The 21,377-nt window shown below is 35.7% G+C and overlaps 1 protein-coding gene across 8 annotated transcripts in view; it reads left to right on the top strand.

Moving 5' to 3' along the window:
* The window catches only part of EML4 (EMAP like 4), a 161,504-nt gene that overhangs the window by 54,054 nt on the left and 86,073 nt on the right, over positions 1 to 21,377 (top strand). For 2 of the 8 annotated variants that reach the window (XM_042933164.1, XM_042933165.1), the window contains exons 1-4: positions 3,732 to 3,843; positions 4,525 to 4,606; positions 6,379 to 6,454; positions 16,001 to 16,183. In XM_042933164.1, the coding sequence (XP_042789098.1) occupies positions 6,388 to 6,454; positions 16,001 to 16,183 (250 nt within the window). In that variant the 5' untranslated portion in view covers positions 3,732 to 3,843; positions 4,525 to 4,606; positions 6,379 to 6,387. Of the gene's footprint in view, positions 1 to 3,730; positions 3,844 to 4,420; positions 4,607 to 6,378; positions 6,455 to 16,000; positions 16,184 to 21,377 lie in introns of those variants that run through there. The other 6 variants (XM_042933169.1, XM_042933168.1, XM_042933162.1 and 3 more) reach the window with 5 other exon arrangements.

Genomic DNA, 21,377 nt, shown 5'->3' with positions numbered 1-21,377 from the left:
TGTTGCTTACTGGCAACTAGCTTTTTTCACTTAATGTATCTCCTATGGATAACCTTCACACCACATTGATAGACATATGATACATTCTTTTAATAGTGTATAATATTTCATATTTAGGAGCCATTTCGTTCACCTGTTCTCATTTTGATAGACCTTTAAGTCTTGTTTATATAGTCCCTTCTCTCCTTACTACATACGTTGTTGGATCAAAGAGTGTGTGTGTAATTTTAAATAGCTATTACCAGATTACTTTTAAGAAAGTTTGTAGCAGTTCACAAATGTACCAGTACAACTGCCTGTGTCCTAACATACTAGCTACTGATTGCTCTCATATTTTTATTTAGCCCATAGGAACAGTAAAAATTGTTTTAATTTTCTGTCCTGCTGACTGAAGAGGCTAAGTCATTTGTAATTGTAAAGACATGCTTTCAGCAGTGTCAAGTTTAATCATCTCAACAATGTTTTCTTTTTGCTTTTGAACAGATCTTAAATGCCAGCAGTCACAACTGCAGATTTTACTCTAGCCAATTATCTTTCCTCTCCTTGCTTATAGGAAGTAACCATTTTTTTTTTTTAAGTCTGCACCTATTACAAGAGTACTATGTGAGAGATTTCGTCCTACTTAGCCCATTATCTCTCACAGTATGTGAAAAAAATCCTAAAACACATCTAGATACAGTAAATAAGATCTTTGGTTACAAAGGTCATTACATTTTTATTCTTTGGACAATTGAGTAAATACAGATTAATAGTTTATTAAGCAATGCTGGCTCTAGGCTACATTATGAAAAAGGTGAAATTGTCCTTACAACTCCACCTTTTCTCTTCTCCCTCATTTGTACCCTTATTTAGGTTATTCTTTTAGGTGATCTGCCCTTTTCAGATACACAGTTATGCCCCAGTTGTCTTCTGCCATCATTTATACTTTTGGGAAAATTTAAATTCTACTTACTTCTAAGTGAATTTACATTTTAAATTATGAAAGTTTTTGTTGCTTATTAAATGAGGAGTTTGCTGTTGTTTTGACAACAGCTTGTTGAGATATAATTCATATACCATACAGTTCACACATTTAAAATACTCAATTCAGTTGTTTTTAGTATATTCATAGGTTGTGTAACTTGTACCACTATCAGTTCTAGACTACTCTCAACACCCAGAGAAGAAATTCTGTATTCTTTAGCAGTTGCTCTCCATTCCTCCTGCAGACCCTAGGTAACCACTAATCTACTTTCTGTTACACATTTGCCCCTTGTGGACATCTCCTATAAATGGAATCATACAATAAGTCGTCTTTGTGACTGGCATCTTTCTTTAACTTAGCATGTTTTCCTGATGCATCCATATTGTAATGTGTATCAGTATTCCATTCCTTTCTATAGTTGAATAATCCATTGTTTGGATATACCACATGAATGATATCCATTATTTGATGCACATTTGGGTTATTCTGCTTTTTGACTCTCGTACATAATGCTGCTGTGAACATTCATGTGTAAGTTTTTACGTAGACATGTTTTCATTTCTCTTAGGTGTATACCTAGGAGAGAATTGCTGGGTCTTATAGCAATCTATGTTTAACTTTTTGAAGAACTGCCAGAATATTTTCCAAAGTGGTTGTACAATTTACATTCTCACCAGCATTGTATCTGGTTTATTTTATTTAGCATAATATTTTCAAGACTCACCCATATTGTAGCATGTGTCCGCATTTTATTTTTTAAGGTTGGATCATACTCCATTGTATGTATATACACATTTTGTCCATTCATCTGTGGATAGACATTTGGGTGGTTTCCACCTTTTCACTGTTGTGAATGATGTTACTGTTAAACACTGGGGTACAAGTATATGTTTGAGTCCCTGTTTTCAATTCCTGTAAAGTGGAATTGCTGGATCATATGTTTAACTTTTTGAGGAACCACCAGGACATATTATGCAGTGGCTACATAATTTTGCATTTCCACCAGCAACGCATGAGGATTCTTTCTCCACTTGTGGAGAAAGTACTTTCATGTACTTACTGGCAGTTCGTGTATCTTCTTTGGAGAAATGTCTATTCAAGTCCTTGACCTATTTTTGAGACTAGTGTTGCTGGATTGCTCAGTAAGTAGATCTTAATATTTAGTGAATCTTGCTGGATTATTCCTTCAGTGTAGTTTTTTAATGTACACTTCTCTTCAAAACATATGGAAGTTCTGATGCCAACATTTAGTGTTGCCAGAATTTACAACTTTTGTTTATTTAATGGATATGAAATAGTAGCCTGTGATTTTAATTTGTATGTTCCTAATTACTAGTAAGGGTGATCCATCTTTCCACCTTCCATATAAACAGAAGTTTACCTATTCATCTCTTTCACATTTTTTGATCAGGTCGACCTCTTTTCTTATTGATATATTTACTTATTTCTTGTATGATTCCAAATATTTTTTTCCAAATTGTGCCTTTAAATTTTTTTTTCCTTTTTGAAGTAGGAAGAACTGAATTTGAATTTGGGTCCTTAGGAGTTAACATAGGTGCCTGAGAAACTAGTCACTCAATAAAATTTAGGATGAATAAGTATTTTTCAGAAATCTAAAAAAATCTGTGTTATTTTTTAAAGCAATAATGCTACTTGTTTTTAAAATAGACAAAAGTGTATACTTACAGCTTATATAACATTTTAATATTTAGTACTTAGAATCATATTGTTTGGGTTATATCTGTAAACTTATTTAGAAGTTATATTTTGGGGGGGCACCTGGTTGACTCAGTTGGTCAAGCATCTAACCAGCTCAGGTCGTGATCTCGAGGTTCGTGAGATTGAGCTCCACTTTGGGTTCTGTGTTGACAGTGTGACGCCTGCTTGGGATGTCTTTCTTTCTCTCTTTCTCTCAAAATAAATAAACTTTTAAAAATGCTTTAAAAAAAGTTGTATTTTTGCCTGATGTTTTATAGGTTTACATAGCTCTCCAGTTGCATTGCTTTTCTAAATTTTTCTAAAAATTATCATCAATATTTTATTTAAATAACTTGTTCCAGAGACCAAACTTTCATTTTTCCCTCCCATTAAAAATCGACTGTTTTTCTTTTTTGAGTCTCACTATTTTCTGTATAAATCTATCAGGGCAAGTGTTGTATTACACTTTGTTTGCATTTCTTTCTCCCCCACTCATCCATGCTTTTTAGGTTTGGAGACTATCTTATCCAATGAATGGCATATAATTAGAAGTTCATTAAATGTTAATCTGCTAACTCCAATTTAGCTTTTTTTTTTTTTTTAAGTGTTTGTTTATTTTTGAGAGACAGAGTGGGGCAGGGGCAGAGAGAGAGGGAAACAGAGAGCCCGAAGCAGGCTCCACACTGACAGCTGAGAGCCTGATGTGGGGCTTGAACTCCCAAACCAAATGACCCGAGTCAAAGTTGGACACTTAACCAACTAAGCCACCCAGGCATCCCCCAGTTTAACATTCTGATGATGAAATGGAATTTGGTGAATAAGTAATTAGTAAAATAATGTAGCATCTCTTTCTGCTGACTTTTCAGAGACTGTTCCAGTAAATCTTTAACTGCTTAGGTGCCTGACCCTGCAGATCTTACTGAACATTGAGAATTTAGTCAATTTAGGTGTGGGTTTACCAGGCCTTTATTTTAGAATCTTAGTAATTATTTTAGTAATAGCTAACATTCATAAGACTTTCACTGTTTTGCTGTCATTTTTAAGTGTTTTTTAATGATTTTTATCCAATTAAATTCTCTTCGATTTTATATGTTAGGTACTCTTAGACTCATTTTAAAGATGAAGAAACAGAGGTGTGGAGAAGTTAAGAAACTTGACCAGAGTTATACAGTTAGTAAATGGTGAGCCAGTTTTTGAATCCAGGTAGTCTAAATTCAGCACTATATTCTTAACCACTGTATATATACTAAATAAAATTTTGGTTACACATGAACTTTATATTCCAAGAACAATTTTGTTAATAAAAACATACATGGTAGAATATTTTTCTTAAAGCAAGATAGTGACTATATTTTCTGCCAAGGACTGATGATTCGCCAGGAGGGGTAGGGGGGGCAGGGAGAAGAGGGAGAGAGAAAATGTGAATGAGTAAGTTTAGGACTAAATACATAAAGAAAGCATTGAGTTTGTCTAAGGAATCAGTAAGGGGAAGAGAGTGGGTTGTTTGTTTTAATGGAGAGATATAGGCATTTTAGCTTATTTACTCATAACAAAAAAATTAGTGAAATAAGTTGTCTGTAGTCCTGGGTTGAGGCCTTGTAGTGCAAAAATATCTAACCTCTTGATTGGGCTAAATCTCTAAAACTGTGACAGCAATAACAAAAATATACTTAATGGGCATATTGTGACAGAGGGGAAGAAGGGGAAGAAAGGCAGGGAGAGAGAGAATCTCAAAGTCCAGGAACAAAAGAGGAAAAGGGGATATTCAGAGAAAGAAGAAGCCAAAAAAGGAAGAAATATTTAGGGCAATGAGAGATAACCTGTCTTTTCTATCAGTCATCGGCTAAAATTGTTTCTTCCAGATCCTTTCCCCAGCCCCATGAAACTTTGCCTGTGGGGGTTCTGTTCTTCTAAAGCGACCCCAGTACTCTGCATGTCACTAAGGTAAAAGGGGTCTCTATCTCGCCCCTTGTTTAGTCCTGTCTTTGCTGCTCATTCTACAGTGTGTCCACAATAAATCAACCAGTGTTTGGAGAGTTACCAGTGCTAATGGTGTTTTCCAGGTGTAGAGGAAAATAAAACGAAATAGCTTCTCCCCTAGAGGACTTTGCAATCTAGTTAGGAATTTAGAATGTAACTTTATTAAAAGATAATTAACAATATCCTGCAATATGATGTGTCAGATGGTATAGACATTCCACACTCAGCTCTAGCTCTTTAACCAGCTCTTTTTAACAGGCAACCTTGTCTCCTACTTTACAGATTAAAAATTTTGGTATAAAAACAAACATCTGTGCCTGCTTTCATCCTCTTTCTTCTTAGATAAAACAGTGTCCCTTTTCAAGGCTCATTCTTTGGGCTGTATTTTCTTTCTTCCTTTCTTTTTAAGTTTTATTTATTTAAGTAATCTCTACACCACGTGTGGGGCTGGAACTCACAACCCCAAGATCAAGAGTCCCATGGTCTTCTGACTGAGCCAGCCAGGAACCCCTGGTCTGTATTTTCTATTTTAGCCCTTCACATCTTCTTTAACTAGAGTTTTCCTGTATGTCCTTTCATATTAGTACACATCACTCTCTTGTTGATTTTTTTTCCCCAGACCCTGAAAATATATTGGAGCAAAAACCCCATCATCATCCTTCCGCAACATTGTCTCCACCCCTCACCCATTTATTTCCCCCTTCCATCTTCACTACCTCATGGTCACAGTTCAGTGCATTGTAGACTCTTGATTGGGCTCAGGTCATGATCTCCCAGTTTGTGGGGTCAAGGTGCTCACAGCTCACAGTCTGCTTGGGATTCTCTCTCCTCTGCCCCTCCTCTGCTCATGCTCGCTTGCTTGCTCGCTCTGTCTCAAAATAAATAAGCATTAAAAATTGTTTATTACTCGTGCAGTTGTACTATTTTACAGTAATTTGGGAAATTAAGTGAATTAAGAAAAATGACTTCTCATTGTACATTCATCTCACTTAAGTACAATGCTTATAATGAATCAGCCATGCTAGTTTTAACACTAAAATTTCAAAAATCATTGAAAAGTGATAATTCTTTTAGTTTCTTTAAAGTAACGGTGGATTTTATTTTATTCAAAACGAAAAGGAAAAAAGGAAATGAGATTTGCCACTTTGCACACACATTCTTAATTTTTTTATTTCCTAGTAGAGGAAAATACTTTGGGGGCTTTAACTGTGTTACTTATAGAAACTGTTGAGTATATTTTGTGTTTCAGTTTCAAAAGGCAAAAACTGAGTTTTGTATTTGAAGCAGTTGCACCTTATGCTCAATCAATTAAAAGAAGATCAGAAAAGTCTGAGGACAACCAAATTATTGTTTTCATGTGGTGTATTAATTCATGTGTTTCTGCCTATGCCTGGAGTTTAGCCACTCCCCAAAGCAGCCAAAGTTTTTTGTCTGTATCTTTACCCCCTTTTGGCTGCATGCTCTGTTTGCTCTCCCTCCTTCAGTGTCTTTGTCTCTCTTTATAAATAAGTAGAAAACTTTACTTCAGAGAGCAAAGGGACAGGAGAAGAGCTATCTTAAGAAATTTTTATTTGTGCCAACATAGAAGTGCTTTGTGGTAGGCCATCTGGACCGGGAGGATTTCCTCAGAATGTAAAGTATGTCGTGAGAGTTAGAGAGCTGGGATTTGCTCTGGAACTATCTGGGAAGGCAGCAGGAAACGTAGACAGAACTGGTTTATATTGCTTGTAACGTAGGTGGCAAGAATGGAAGACAGCTTGCCTGGTCTCGCTTCAGTGTGTGTTTCCTCTACACTTACGAACTTCTGCACTGGTAACGTATCTTTCCTTTCCCGCGAATTCAAAACCTGTCTCACAGACTTTACTCATGACAAAAGAAGTCTGAGGACTGGGAGTGAACCTAGATCCGTTCTTTCCCCCCCGCCCCCCTCCTCTCTTTAAATATACGTGTCAGTAATGGCATAAATATTTGCTTACATACTTTTACAAAGTATTTAAGACTGAACCCACTATGTAAATAAATATAATCCTTTTGTGAGGGCAGAGTGGGCTTTGCTCAACTTGTTCTTTCCCTGCCCCCCACAAAGGATGGCCATTACACTATTCTTGAGGGAAAAAATTAAAACAGCAGCTTTTAATGGAAAATAATTCAAAAATGCCTCTCTAAAATAATAGCAAATCATAAATTATGTAATTAAGCTTGATGTTTGCTTCTATGAAGTCTAACCAGAAAATTTCATCAAAAGCAGAATTATCTGTTTTTAATTCTTTTTTGTTAAATTAAGTAAGAGTTGGGGGGGAGCCATTTTAATTGTGAATTAATCCTGGTGATAGAATAAGTAAAGTCTGTCCCTGGGACCAGCCACCATGCTCAGAGTACTGTAACAGAAATATTTTTCGGGGTGTCTGTGTGTGTGTGTGTGTGTGTGTTTTGCTTTGTTTGTCTTTTGTTTTTTTACTTAACACAGTTTCTCTTTTATGCTAGTAGATGAATTTTTAGTAAGACTGTATTACAAGGAAAAACACTTAGTTTTAAAAATGGAAAATAAGCAACATTATTTGTGTTATTTCATTGAAGCCAGAAGCCAGTCTTACTTTCATAGAATCATATTGCTAACTGGAGGTAATTGATATTGTCATTTACTAGCAAAATAAAATATCCAAGGTTTTAGCAATTTAAATGCCTTACTTAATTAAAACTTTGAGAGAAAAATGTGACTTTTGAAATAGAATATTATGATAAGTAGGAAACCTTAATTCCTGCATAAATATAAATATATCTTCCTATGAGTAGCTGTGTTTTTAGAATATATTTTCTTTGGTTTATTTCCACAAATAAATTTTAGCCGTTGTAGAACACATAGTGCATTACTTCTTGATATAGTCCTTAAGTATTTCTGTCTTTATGCAATAGTTGAAGACAACCAATTCCACTTTAGAACAAAACAAAAAAATCATTTAAGTTGCTAAATTCCTTCTGATACGAATTTACTAACGTGGCAAATCATTTGTAATTGTGTTTTGTGTTATAAACAAATAATTTTTAAAGACCAGCTCTTCCTTTGAATGTATTGTATTGATTTTTGTGTCTCTTCTTAGCCTGAGAATATTCTTTTTGAGTATCATTTATAGTCATACTTTTTACAGAAATGCTTTCATTGGCCAAAATTGTTTCTTCCAGATCCTCTTCCTAGCCCCATGAAACTTCTCATGAGGGGGTTCTGTTCTTATAAAGCATAAAAATCTATAAATTAACCAAATTTGCATTGAAAATTCTACATCACAGCCTAAATTAACTTTGTTTTTTTTTCTGAGAAAATAATTTAAATTTTATTTACACAGAATTGTGTGTGTGTGCGTGCACGCACATGCGCACAGAAAATTCATTTAAAAGAGTATAAGGCAGCAAAAATCCTCAGAAATCCCACTTCTCTGAGACCTACCTCTAGTGTCTCTATATCTGTATATACATGTATACCTGTAGATATACAGTTCTACACAAAATACACAGTAATTGTTGCCTTGCAAATTTTTTGTCTATATATTTTTAATTTCATAGTATGTGGTCACTCTTAATAAACTTGTTGATGATTATAAATATACATCATCCTTTTTAAGAGTACATAGTATACCATAGTGCAACCATTTAATCAGTTGCCTGTTTATAGTCCTTTAAGCTAGTGCCATATTTTTTTCAGCTGTAAACAATGCATGGTATTGTTACTATTTTCTCATGTTTCTTCATCCTTATTAGCTCCTCTAATCTTCCAATTTGCATTGTCTTTCTACCCAGTAAATCCTGCCAGTGCCTTAACATAAGTGTTTTTAACAAGGGGAGATCATAGACCATTTAAAAACATTTTTTAATATTTGTTCTTTGAATGGTATTGTGTACTGAATAATATACTTTTCTGAAATGAACTATTTTTTCCCCCAGAGATTTATAGGTAATAATTAAGGGTCCTACCATTAGCCTCAAACTGTCATAAAAACCATCTTATTTAGTTGTTTTTATGACATAAAACCTCAGAGTTTTTTGGAAGTACAACTCCACTTTTTATCTGTTTTGGAAAATTTAATGTGCAAAGATGATTCTCCAAAAAATGAAATGAGGAAACCAACTATAATTTACTCATCTCCAAAATTCTTTTTTTTTTTTTTATGATACAGATGTTACGTTTTCTGTGGATGCCTCCCTATACTAGCCCTTGCCCTCTGTCACCAGAAGTAACTATTGTCACAAATTTTGTGTATATTATTCTCTTTATAGTTTTATTCTAAATAATATGTTACTTATTTTTGTGTTTTTTGAATTTTTATAAAGTTTATCTGACTTGCTTTTTATGCTTATCAGTATATTCCTTGGACTCATACATGATGTTGCATTACCACTCAGTATTATTCTGTTGAATGTTTGTATCACAGTTTATTTACCCATTTTACAGTTGACGAACATTTAGATTTTTTTCCCGTGTTTCTATTTTGAACTATGCTGTTGTAAACATTCTTGAACATGCCTCTTGGTATATGTGTGCAAGAGCAGAGACTGGGAATACCTGGTAGATAACCTGTTTTGTAAAGTTTTATTGGAACATAGCCATACCCAATCATTTACATGTTTATATATAGCTGTTTTTTGTATTATAAAGGCAGATCTGAGTAATTGCTACAGGGGCTCTATGGTCTGCAAAGCTAAAATATTTATCTAGCTCTTTAACAGAAAACGCTTGCCAGTCCTGCTGTAGGATAGGGTATATACACCTAGAAGTGAACTTGCTGAGTCATAAGATGTGTGCATCTTCAGTTTTACCAGATGATGCCATGGTTGGGTTCCCCCCCTCCTCCCCACAAAGTCATTGAAACAGTTTATATCTCCTAGCAATAATGTAGGAGAGTTCACATTACTCTGTATCCCTGGGAACACTTGATATTGTCACACTTTGAATGTTTTGCCAGTTTGGTGAGTATAAAATAGTATTTTATATGGTTTTAATTTTCCTTTCCAAAATTTTAATTTATTTTTATTATTTTAAATGCTTATTTTTGAGAGAGAGAGAAAAAACAGTGTGAGTGGGGGAGGGGCAGAGAGAGAGACAGACAGACAGAATCTGAAGCAGGCTCCACGCTCTGAGCTGTCAGCACAGAGCCCGATGCAGGGCTTGAACTCACAAACTGTGAGATCATGACCTGAGCTGATGTTGGACACTTAACCAATTGAGCCACCCAGGTGCCCCTGCTTTCCAAAATTATTAATGAGGTGCTTGAGCCTCATTTCATATGTTCATTGGCCATTTGTTCCTTTTTGTGATGCTTAGTCGAGATTTTTACCAATTTTTCTGTTACAGTTTGCAGGAATTCTTTATTCAGGATAGTAATTCATTACTATGTGTTAAAACTATCTTCTCCCAGTTTGTAAATTGCTTTTTCTCTTTATCGTGTCTTTTAGTGTGCATACATTCTGAATTCTAATGTAGATAAGTATCAGTCTTTACTTTTATGGGTAGTGCTTTCTGTGTCTCATTTAGGAACCTCTCCTTCACTTCCAAAATATGAAGATATTCTCTCTTACTTACTAAAGGTTTTATAATTTTATCTTTAATCCTTTAATTTACTTGGATTTTATTTTTGTGTGTGGTGGAGATAATAACTTCATTATATACTTAATTTTAATGAATTTGTAAATTTTAATTTAACTTGGGAAGTTTAGTCATTATTTACATATTTTTATCAGCTAGAATCTTTTTCTCTTCCTCTGGGCCTCCAGTGACACTAATATTAGGTCCAAGGCTGCTTTTTATTCCCTCCCTTTCTGTTTAGATTGTATAAATCATATATATAATGCATGTGTATATAATATATATTCTAATATAATTTTTTAAATAGAAGAAGTTCTAATTTCAAAGATTATTTTCTTGTAAACAAAAAGCTTGGTTATCCAGTATCCCATAATTTAGGAAGTTAGATTGGGAAAGAATGTTGCTATAGACAGCCATAGTTAATCCTAACTGCAAATAGTGAAGCAGAAAAGGTATCCTGAAAGATTAGGAATTTGAAAATGTAACACTTTGAGTGTTTTAATTAGAAATATAATAGCCTCTAGTGCATCATTCTGTCACAGTACTTGTAGCACAAAGTAATTAGTATTCTCAATGAAGATTGAGCCATCTAGAAGTGGCTAAATTAGAATTGTATGTCTTAGTCAAGAAGGCAAGAAAGTATTTTACTTCAGAAAGATTTACACAAAATCATTAGCATTGAAAAGGTACTAGACTATATAGGCATGTCTCATTCTGATGTGTTGCTGGATTGCCAACTTTTGGATATTTAGAATAGAATATGTTTATCTCTGCAAAGGTAATGTATTTCTGAATAACTCAGAAGCCAAATTAACTGATTCATTGTAGTAAAAGCATAATGAACAGCTATCATTGTAGTTTTAACACTATAATATTGAATATTGAAGTCTACTAGTTACATATAAATTTGCTTACACCACTAATAAAAGAGACTTATGCCAACAAATAAGAGTAGACTGATAGATAAGAGGTTTATGGACCTCCATTCTCTCTCCATTCACCTCCCTCAACCCTTCCCCCCCAATGAGTTTAACAACCCTTGAGGATTCATTTGTAGTAACTTTTAAGGCTAGAAACTATCTTGAAAAGAAGCAAAGAAATGAGAGCTTATTGTATAAGGAAAAGGAGCTAATGTATACTTACATTAGGAAAAGGAGGTGTAAAAAGCTCCCAGAAAGTAGATATATTCTATTTGCTGAACAGATATGTCTTGTGAAGGAGAGAGAGTGTGGTGCATTAGATCATGAGAGAAAAAAATAAGAGCAAAGTTTTCAAAATAGAGAAGAGCGATGGATTTTTTAGAGTCATCTCAGGGAGCAATTCTAACCCCAGTTTGCTGTTTGACCAAGAGGAATTCACTTGAGTACCTAGAGTCTTAGTTTATTTACCTATAAAACGGTAGGAGAGAGGGAGAGGGAGAGAGAGAGAGAGAGAGAGAGAGAGAGAGAGAGAGAAAGCAAGTGGGGCAGAGAGAGAATCCCAAGCAGGCTCTGCGCTGTCAGCACAGAGCCCCATGTGGGTCTCAAACTGAGATCATGACCTGAGCTGAAATTGAGAGTCGGACGCTTAACCGACTGAGGCACCCAGGCACCCCTATATGTTACTTAATCTTAAGCTAAAATGCATTGCTTCTGGAGCTTGATTTCTTAAAGCAAGTTCGTTCCATGCACAGTGTTCCAATTTTATTAAAAAACATGCTAGAAGGGGCACCTGGGTGGCTCAGTCAGTTAAGCATCCAACTTCAGCTCAGGTCATGATCTCGCAGTCCGTGAGTTCGAGCCCCGCGTCGGGCTCTGGGCTGATGGCTCAGAGCCTGGAGCCTGCTTCCGATTCTGTGTCTCCCTCTCTCTCTGCCCCTCCCCCCTTTATGCTCGCGCGCGCGCTCTCTCTCTCTCTCTCTCTCTCTCTCTCTGTCTCAAAAATAAATGTTAAAAAAAAATTAAAAAAATGCTAGAATATAAGGCAATTAATGCAAATTTTTACTCATTGATTACAAAGGCTAGAAAAGAGGCTGTGTTAAAGACAACAACCCTTCCTGCCTCAAAATAAGTAAACTTAAAAAAAGATTAACATTTTATACATTTTTATGGTGAATTTCAGGTAATATAGAAATACTTACACTGAAAAGCGAAAATTACTTTTTACTCCTCTCTTTCCAATCTCATTCTCCTAATCAGAAATAACCCAGTCACCAGTTTGATGTGTATCCCTCTAGACTTTTTTCTATGTGTACAATATATACATATATAAATATGAAGCTTTGTTTTATTTATGTATTTTTAATTTTTTTAATGTTTATTTCTGAGAGAGAGAGAGAGAGAGACACCAAGTGTGAACGGGGGAGGGTCAGAGAGAGAGGACGACACAGAATCCAAAGCAGGCTCCAGGCTCTGAGCTGTCAGTACAGAGCCTGACACAGGGCTCAAACTCACAAACCACAAGATCATGAACTGAGCGGAAATCAAGAGTTGGATGTTTAACTGACTGAGCCGCCCAGGCGCCCCCAAAATTACCTTTTTCAAACAAAAACATGATTATGTCACTCAGTAGTTATAACTCTTTAGTAGCTTTGTGGGGGGAAAAAAATACATTTTTTTGGTCCTCCTGTGATTATTGTTAAGAATGTAGCATGAAATACACTAAAGGGGCACTTAAATTGTGAGCCAAGAGTCCTGTGTTTGAGTCTCAGGTATCAAGACTGATTTGGTGACCTTGGGCAAGGCTATTTAACTTCTTGAGCTATTTCCTCAAATATCAAATATAGATAGTGTGAGGAGGGGGATAAGGTAATAATATGAAAGGTACAATATAAACGCAGGACATTGTTAATAGTTAACCTTGTATTTGTTATGCCCTTTGAAAAATTGTCCTTGTGTCTTATCACAGTATCTAGCAGGTCATGGTAGGATTTTTACAAGCTGAACCACCCTTCATTTCACGTTTCACATAATAAAAACCTCAATCACTAAGAAAAAAAAAGTTTAGAAAAGTTAAATGACTTGACAAAAATGAAAACTAGTACCATGTCAGTAGTAAAATGCTGTATAACCTTGACCTTATAGTCTGATAGTCTTTCCACCAGGCTCTGCTGCCTTCCTAAAATAATTAAGATTATGTATTTATAAAAATCACATAAATATGTTGTTTGTGATTGCAATTTAATTATATAACTCATCCTTTATAAATTGAGAACAGTGTAGAATGGCACATCCATATTATTTACTGTCTTCATCAGGACCTTTGGCTTACAAGAAATGGCTTGCAAAAAGGGAATTTATTAGATATAATTAGCTAGGAGGAATATTAGAGCAACTCTGAGAATGGAAGGTCCTGGATTTCAGAGACTAGAACTGCATCTCAGGGCAGTTAAGACTCTCTGTCACTAATGGCCTTAGGTCTGTGTCCTTAGTTAGCAAACCAGGAAGAAGGATGGACTACAGCTCCGCCTCTGGGAAACTTGGGAGGATTCCATTTGGCCTAGCCCACATCTCACAACCACTCCTGTAAGTAGTAGTAGATTAAACCATATGAAATTGCCAGTAAATATTTTTTACCAACTTGAAAGGCCATTTTGTATGGTTAACCTATTAATAGTTCAGGGTGGTAGAGGGGAGAATGAGGCATCATTGATTAACAGCCCTAATGGGACTTCAGAAAATGGTAGAGTTCCACAAAAGAGAAGAGGTGCTTTTCTTCCAACCAGAAGAAGGAAAATAGGAAGGCATTCTGGGCAGACAAAAATCATAGTGACATAATAGAACGCACGAAGTGTGTGGGTCAGCTAGAATTCAGCTGGGCCACTGTGGAAATGAAAGAGGCCTCAAATATTAAAATTTCTAAAGTCAGAGACTGAATTGTTCTTACTAGTCCTTTTCTTAAGCATCTCAGTTTGACAGAACTCCTTTTATGTAACAAATGCACCCAAAGCACTCAAATTACAACTATTGTACTTTTCAGTTGTATCCTAACATTTGTTGGATATCAAACATGTTTAGGCACCTTCCTCATAACCTGTTTAAAGATGAAGAAATTGAGGTTCAGAGAATTTGCCTAAGATTATACAACTAATCGTTATTAAAGTCTAAATTGAAGATAAATTTTCATTCTATACTGGTACTTCTCAAAGATTGTGCATGAAATACCTCTAAAAGCAGAAGAGAGTATGGGGTGCCTGGGTGGTTTAGTCCGTTAAGCGTCTGACTTCGGCTCAAGTTATGATCTCACCGTTCATGGGTTCGAGCCCCATGTCGGCCTCTCTGCGGACAGCTTAGAGCCTGGAGCCTGCATCTGATTCTGTGTCTCCCTCTCTCTTTGTCCCTCCCCTTCTTCCTTCTTGCGCTCTGTCTCTCTCTCTCTCTCTCTCTCTCTTTCACAAAAATAACGTTTAAAAAATTCAAAAAAAAAAAAAGAAGAGAGTGCATATGTATACCTGAGAGGTCTGTTGGCATATGTGATTTTAAACATAAATATTGTTTACGGCTCCATAACAAAGTGGTGATAGCCTTGCTTTTTAAGTGCTGAATTGTTTTAACTCAAACTTTGAGTTAAATTGTCTTTTTAGGAAGGTGGATGACACATTCTCTCAGTAGGAGAAAAATGGCACACTACGCCTTTATTGTGTGAATAACTGACCCAGTTTATAAAACTCTGGTCCAAACCATACTTCTTGTAAGAATCTGAATTTTCGTGCTTATAGTGCATTAGCCAACAGCTATTGATCTTTCTATACGTTTGGGTTCTGACTGACCCAACTGTTAACAGTGTGCTCTAAAGTTACATAGCTTTGGAAGTAGTTTGTAATTGCTATGTTATAGTTAAACTTAATTAGGCTTTTTGTTGTTGTTACATACCTAACAAATAAGTATTAGCTGTGTGCTTTATAGAAACCACACTTCCTTTTTCAAGAGTTGGGACATCGGGTAAGAAAAAACAAGAATATATAGCAATATCTTGTGGCATTTGGGGAGTATAGTAAAGACAGAAATAAAGAGTGCTTTCTGATCATTGATGCTGAAGGTGAGTGGTTCGCAGTCTTATACATAAAGCAAAACTGTGAAGTGATTTGTACTCCTTTTTTATTTTCATAGAGAAGTAGGATAATGATGTGATAATTTAAAGGATACTTTGGATAGTTGACTATCTTGCAAGTTTCCAGAAGTCTCCAAAGTGATCTATTTAGAGAAAATTTTGATGAAAAAACTAGTTAAGGTTATAGTATAATAATGGGGAAAATTTGATCATGGGGAAAATTTTCATAATTGTAGTTTTATGTCAGATATATTAACTTTTACTATTTTTAATTCATTCAAATAGCCATGGAAAATATTTACAGAAGTTAATCTGTGTAAAAATGATGGGTTTGTTTTTTCCCCCCAATTTTTGTCATCTTTTAAAAGACTTACCTGAATAGATCTTCTTTATGTTCCTTTTTTTGTTTGTTTGTTGTTTTTTTAAGAGCATGAGAGTGAGTGTGAGCAGAGGTGGGAGGGTGGGGAGAGACGGGGAAAGGGAGAATCTTTTTTGTTTTTTTGTTTTTTTAAATGTTTGTTTATTTTGAGAGAGAGAATCCCAAGCAGGCTCCGTGCTGTCAGCACAGAGCCCAATTCAGGGCTTGTATCCATGACTGTGAGATCACGACCTAAGCCAAAATCAAGAGTCAGAAGCTCAACCGTCTGAGCCACCCAGGCACCCCTGAATAGATCTCTTTATTTGTTGTTAGATTCTTTCTTGAACAGTTTGCTTAAAACAAAAAACAAAAAAAAACCATCTTCTTCATTTTATAGATGATAGTATTTCTGCTGCAAGTACTTCCGACGTTCAAGATCGCCTCTCAGCTCTTGAGTTACGAGTTCAACAACAAGAAGATGAAATCACTGTGCTAAAGGCAGCTTTGGCTGATGTTTTGAGGCGTCTTGCAATCTCCGAAGATCATGTAGCCTCAGTGAAAAAATCAGTTCCAAGTAAAGGTAATTGTTTATTAAAGTAGGAAAAGTCTTGCTTTTTGCAGCTTATTTTGCAATAATGTGTAAAACTTGTGTATTTTATCAGTGACATTAAACCAAGAATATAAAACTATAGTTTGTCTTTTGGATTAGCTGTAACTATAGTTTGTTACATTGCCTTTTTTTTTTTTTTTATTCCCAAGAAATTCTGAAAGTTTACTATTTATTATTTTAAGTAGGAATATTTTTGTAATACCACTGATTGTACATACAGCTTTTATGTCATAGTATTTGTGTGAATTTAGTATTTTCCAACTAGATAACAAATTTACTGAGGGCAGGAATTGAATCTTCTTTTTGTTTTTTTTGTTTTTTTTTTTTTTTTTTTTAACGTTTTTTATTTATTTTTGAGACAGAGAGAGACAGAGCATGAACGGGGGAGGGGCAGAGAGAGAGGGAGACACAGAATCGGAAACAGGCTCCAGGCTCCGAGCCATCAGCCCAGAGCCTGACGCGGGGCTCGAACTCACGGACCGCGAGATCGTGACCTGGCTGAAGTCGGACGCTCAACCGACTGCGCCACCCAGGCGCCCCTGAATCTTCTTTTTGTGTCTCCCATAGTAATTAATTAGCATTGTATCTTGAACATAGTAGATAGGCACCCATGTACTTTTTGAGTCAGTCCTCTTACCATTACAGAAATGATAAAAGTCATAGTTCAAACAACCTTATTCTAAGCCTTCTGTGGTCATTAGTGAGAAAAGTTCTGAAGAATTTAAGCTCTGAAACTTACTACCAACCCCAGTACCGTGTTAATTTTAACTTCTAGATATTAAGGGTTTTCACAGGTTGAGAGAAACAGTCATTAGAATGCTATTATTCTGAGTTTGGAGCAGATCTTGTGTGGCCTTTCCCTTCCTCCAACCACCCAGAAAGAATTTTAAATTCTTTTATGTTAAGCAACTGAATCTATTATTTCATATATCTTACGATTTTTTTTGATAGAGTAGATGGACATAGGCATAACTATCCCCCATTTTGGCAATGGGCAAAGTGAGGATATTTATGAATTCAGTTTCTGAATGTTGAGTTTGAAGTTATATGGTGTGGAGGTAGACACATAGATAGCTGAATTATAGGTCTAGTGTTCATGTTAATCTTGGCTAGCAGGAAGAATTTGGGAATATTCAGCTTATGGATAATAGTTGGAGCCATAGAAAGAGGATGTAAAATGAGAACGAGGCTCAGGATAGTTCTCTTGGGAGCTCTAGTATTTCAGCAAAGAAAAAGTGATTCATGTTGCCAGATGCTACAAAGAGATTGAATAAAACAAAGACTGAGAGGTGACCCTTGGATTTGGCATTTATGAGGTTACTAGAAACCTCCACAAGCAATTGTAGTGGAGTGATAGGATTGCAAATCAAATTACAGTTGACGAGAATTGCGGAATTGGGAGTAGCAACTATAGTCACTCTTCAAAAAATAGGCCTGAGGGAAGAAAGATGGTAGTAACTAGAGGAAGATGTTAAATTGAAGGTCAGCTTTAATTTAATTTTTATTGTTTAAGATGTTATAGACTTGAGGATAAAGATAAGTTGAGGACAAAAGACAGCATGGAGGAAGATATTAATGCCAACATGAATAGGGGGTGGGAATTGATGAGGCGGGTTTCCTGAGAGTTTGGACAAGAACTGTAGCACAGGTAAGAAACTATTGGTCTTAGAAGACTCCTTCTTCTGGGATAGACTGAAAAGAGCTAAAACTATGTGGGGGTCACTAAATATTCACAGTTGTCAGGGCTGGAACTTCGATTCCTTACCACTTTTCCTCAGGAGACAGTGATGCTCTCTAAGAAGGTAAGACAGTTCCTACCGGTGAAAAAAGGGGTAATTGGAATGACTAGAGAATAGGAGACCATAGACATACAAAGGAAGTGCTGAGTCACCTTGAAAACACTGAAGTGGTGCATTCTGATTGTGTGGTTCCCATTCTTTTTTTTTTTAAGTTATTTTTAATTTTTATTGTTGAAGTGTATAGTTAACATACAGTGTTACATTAGTTTCAAGTGTACAGTATCATGATTCAACAATTCTGTTTAGTCAGTGCTCTCCATGATAGTTCCCATACATTATCATACCTTACATTATTACAGTATTAATGACTATATTCCCTTCCCTATGCTGTATTTTTAATAAATGAATGGGTAAAGAAGATGTGATATATATGTGTGTGTGTGTGTGTGTGTGTGTGTGTGTATACACACACGATGTGATTCCCATTCTTATACTTCCCACCTTCAAATACTCTAGGCCTAGGTAGTTAATAGTGGAGACTTAGACAGGTGGCTGGGTTGATCTGCTCCATTAGTGGTTAGTAAGATAAATGTGTCAGTGACAAGGGATAAGGGACTGGAAAGTTTGGCAAAAGCTTTCATAGAAACCACTTTAGCTAATAATGTTATATTGCAGTCCTTAAATTTTTTTGAGAACCAGCTTTGAGGACTGCCAAAATCAAGCCAGGAAGAACTTTATTTGGTTATAAATTGATTTTAATAAGAGGATTCTGGAGTTGTTAGAGTAGAATGAGGAGCCAGATCAGTTAGTGTGTGTGGGCTTTAAAGGGAAGGTGAACTTGGTGTAGAGAAAGAACACACCATTTATAATTGACATGTAACCTCAGCTTCTGACTGTATAAATATTTTAAATTCTGAAAGAGAAAATGGTACAGTGTTTGGTTATTATCCACAATATTTTTGAAAGCTTATTTCAGGGGCACCTGGGTGGCTCAGTCGGTTTAACGTCTAACTTCTGCTCAGGTCATGATCTCATGGTTCATGAGTTTGAGCCCCAGGTGCTCTGTGCTGACAGCTCACAGCCTGGAGCCTGCTTCAGATTCTGTGTCTCCCTCGCTCTGCCCCTCTCCAGCTCACTCGCTCTCTCTTTCAAAGATAAATAAACGTTAAAAAGATTTTTTTAAAAAAGAAAGCTTATTTTAAATAGGTCATACTAGTTAAAAAACATTGAGAATTTTTTTATTATGCTAAAACAACAGTACGTTATAATTTTGTGTTGAGAAAAATTTAAACACTTTTTTCTGATTTTTTTATTTCCCAAGATATTTGAGTAAAAAATATTTATAAAGAAATTAAAAAAATTTTTTTTAATTTTTTTAATTTATTTTTGAGACAGAGAGAGACAGAGCATGAGCAGGGGAGGGGCAGAGAGAGGGGGAGACACAGAATCTGAAGTGGGCTCCAGGCTCTGAGCTGTCAGCCCAGAGCCCGACGCGGGCTCAGACTCACGGAGTGTGAGATCATGACCTGAGCTGAAGTCGGACGCTCAACCAACTGAGCCACCCAGGCACCCATTTATAGAGAAATTTAAAGACTGCTTTTTAAAAATTTGATAGACAATGGTAAATTTTGTATGATGCATCAGTTACTTCATACTTACCTGTTCCAATGTCATAAAATACAAATAAAATTAAATAACTGTAGTTCCTATTCTCCAGGGACATACTTTCTGTAAGTTACTCTTTCTAGTCTTTGTTTAGTTGTCCTTACTCATAATTCCTTTTGTCTCTGAAGTGAATTTAGGATCAGATTTATTTAAGGCTCTTTAGTGACGACTTAACCTAGTTCTGGAGTTACAGAGCCATCTGCAGCTGCTACATTGGAACTTTTTTTCCCTCACATACTATCAACTCCTAATCCTTATTAATAACCTTATTAATTAGATAGGGAGCTCCTTTCCACTAATTGTACTTTATAAGCTTACTATGACTGCTCTTCTTACAATGTGCCAACATGGTTATATTCTGAAATGGGGTCCACTAGTGATTATTCTTTTTTTCTTTTTTTTTGACTTTTTAAAAAATTTTTATGTTTATTTTTGAGAGAGAGATACAGAGTGTGAATGGGGGAGGGGCAGAGAGAGAGGGAGACACAGAATCCAAAGTAGGCTCCAGGCTCTGAGCTGTCAGCACAAAGCCCAACGCAAGGCTCGAACCACGAGCCATGAGATCATGACCTGAACTGAAGTCAGCACTCAACCACCTGAGCCACCCACGTAGCCTACTAGTGACTATTCTTTAAGTTACTTAGTTAGATGCAGGCTTTGAAATGCTGTCTATAAAAGAGATTAAAGGGGGAGTTGATTATATAACAATTTGGGGAGATATTATTTTAGAGATGAGCATAATTCATTGTTAAGAATTACTCTGGTTCCTTTTAGTGGAAAAATTTGCTTGACTAATTTTTGTTTGCCAATATTGATACTTAGAGAAATATGTATTTAAAGGTTTTAAATTTATTATTGGAAATTCTAAACAGCTGTATCGTGGAGTTTATAATATACAATAGGAATTATTGGGAAAATATTAGGTGATTCTTCACTATTGACGTTTGTATATAGCCTAATAAAGATCAACTGTCAGTTTTGATATTAAACAGGATTTATATTATGAATATTTGTAATGATCATTTTAAGCAAAGTATTTTATAATAAATGACGTTTTTCATAAAATGCTCTTTTTAAAAAATAAAATTATTTTGTGGGAATTTTGTATATATTTTTAATTTCTTTTTAATGTTTGTTTATTTTTGAGAGAGAGAGAGACAGAGCCCGAGGAGGGGAGGGACAGAGAGAGGGAAACACAGAATACAAAGCAGGTTCTAGGCTCTGAGATGTCAGCGTGGACCTGACGTGGGGCTCGAACTCAACGAACCATGAGATCATGACCTGAGCTGAAGTCCGACACTTAACCCACTGAACCACCCAGGGGCCCCTTGTATATTTTTTCTTTATTGAAAAAGTAATTTCTGATACTGTGGAAAATTTTATCTTCTATGTGAATTTTTTTTTTAGTCCTCTGTGAAATTAGAATTTATTGTATTCACTTTCACATAAATTACTGATAGGAGAATACTCACTATCATTTGCTTAGATAGCTACACTTTTTTAGAGGATTTTTCTTTAGAAGTAAGGCTAACCCCCTGTTGGATAAATAAGTGTGAAAGCTCTTTATGAAACTGTGGTTAAAAGCATAAGCTAACTTCCTTATTGATAAATTCAACTAATTTTGCTAGATGGTGGTGATATGGGGGGTGGGGGGACATAGCTTTAGGTGTGACTAAAACTAAATGTTGTGTATGCTGCTGGTTTAATGACATTCTACTGTGTCACTTTGTAGTAATATTACCATTCAGTAGATGTCTAAG

Source organism: Panthera leo, chromosome A3, assembly GCF_018350215.1.
Source record: "Panthera leo isolate Ple1 chromosome A3, P.leo_Ple1_pat1.1, whole genome shotgun sequence".
NCBI lineage: Eukaryota > Metazoa > Chordata > Mammalia > Carnivora > Felidae > Panthera > Panthera leo.
The sequence above is the reverse complement of the archived record's forward strand: the minus strand, read 5'-3'. Positions and strand labels throughout refer to the sequence as shown.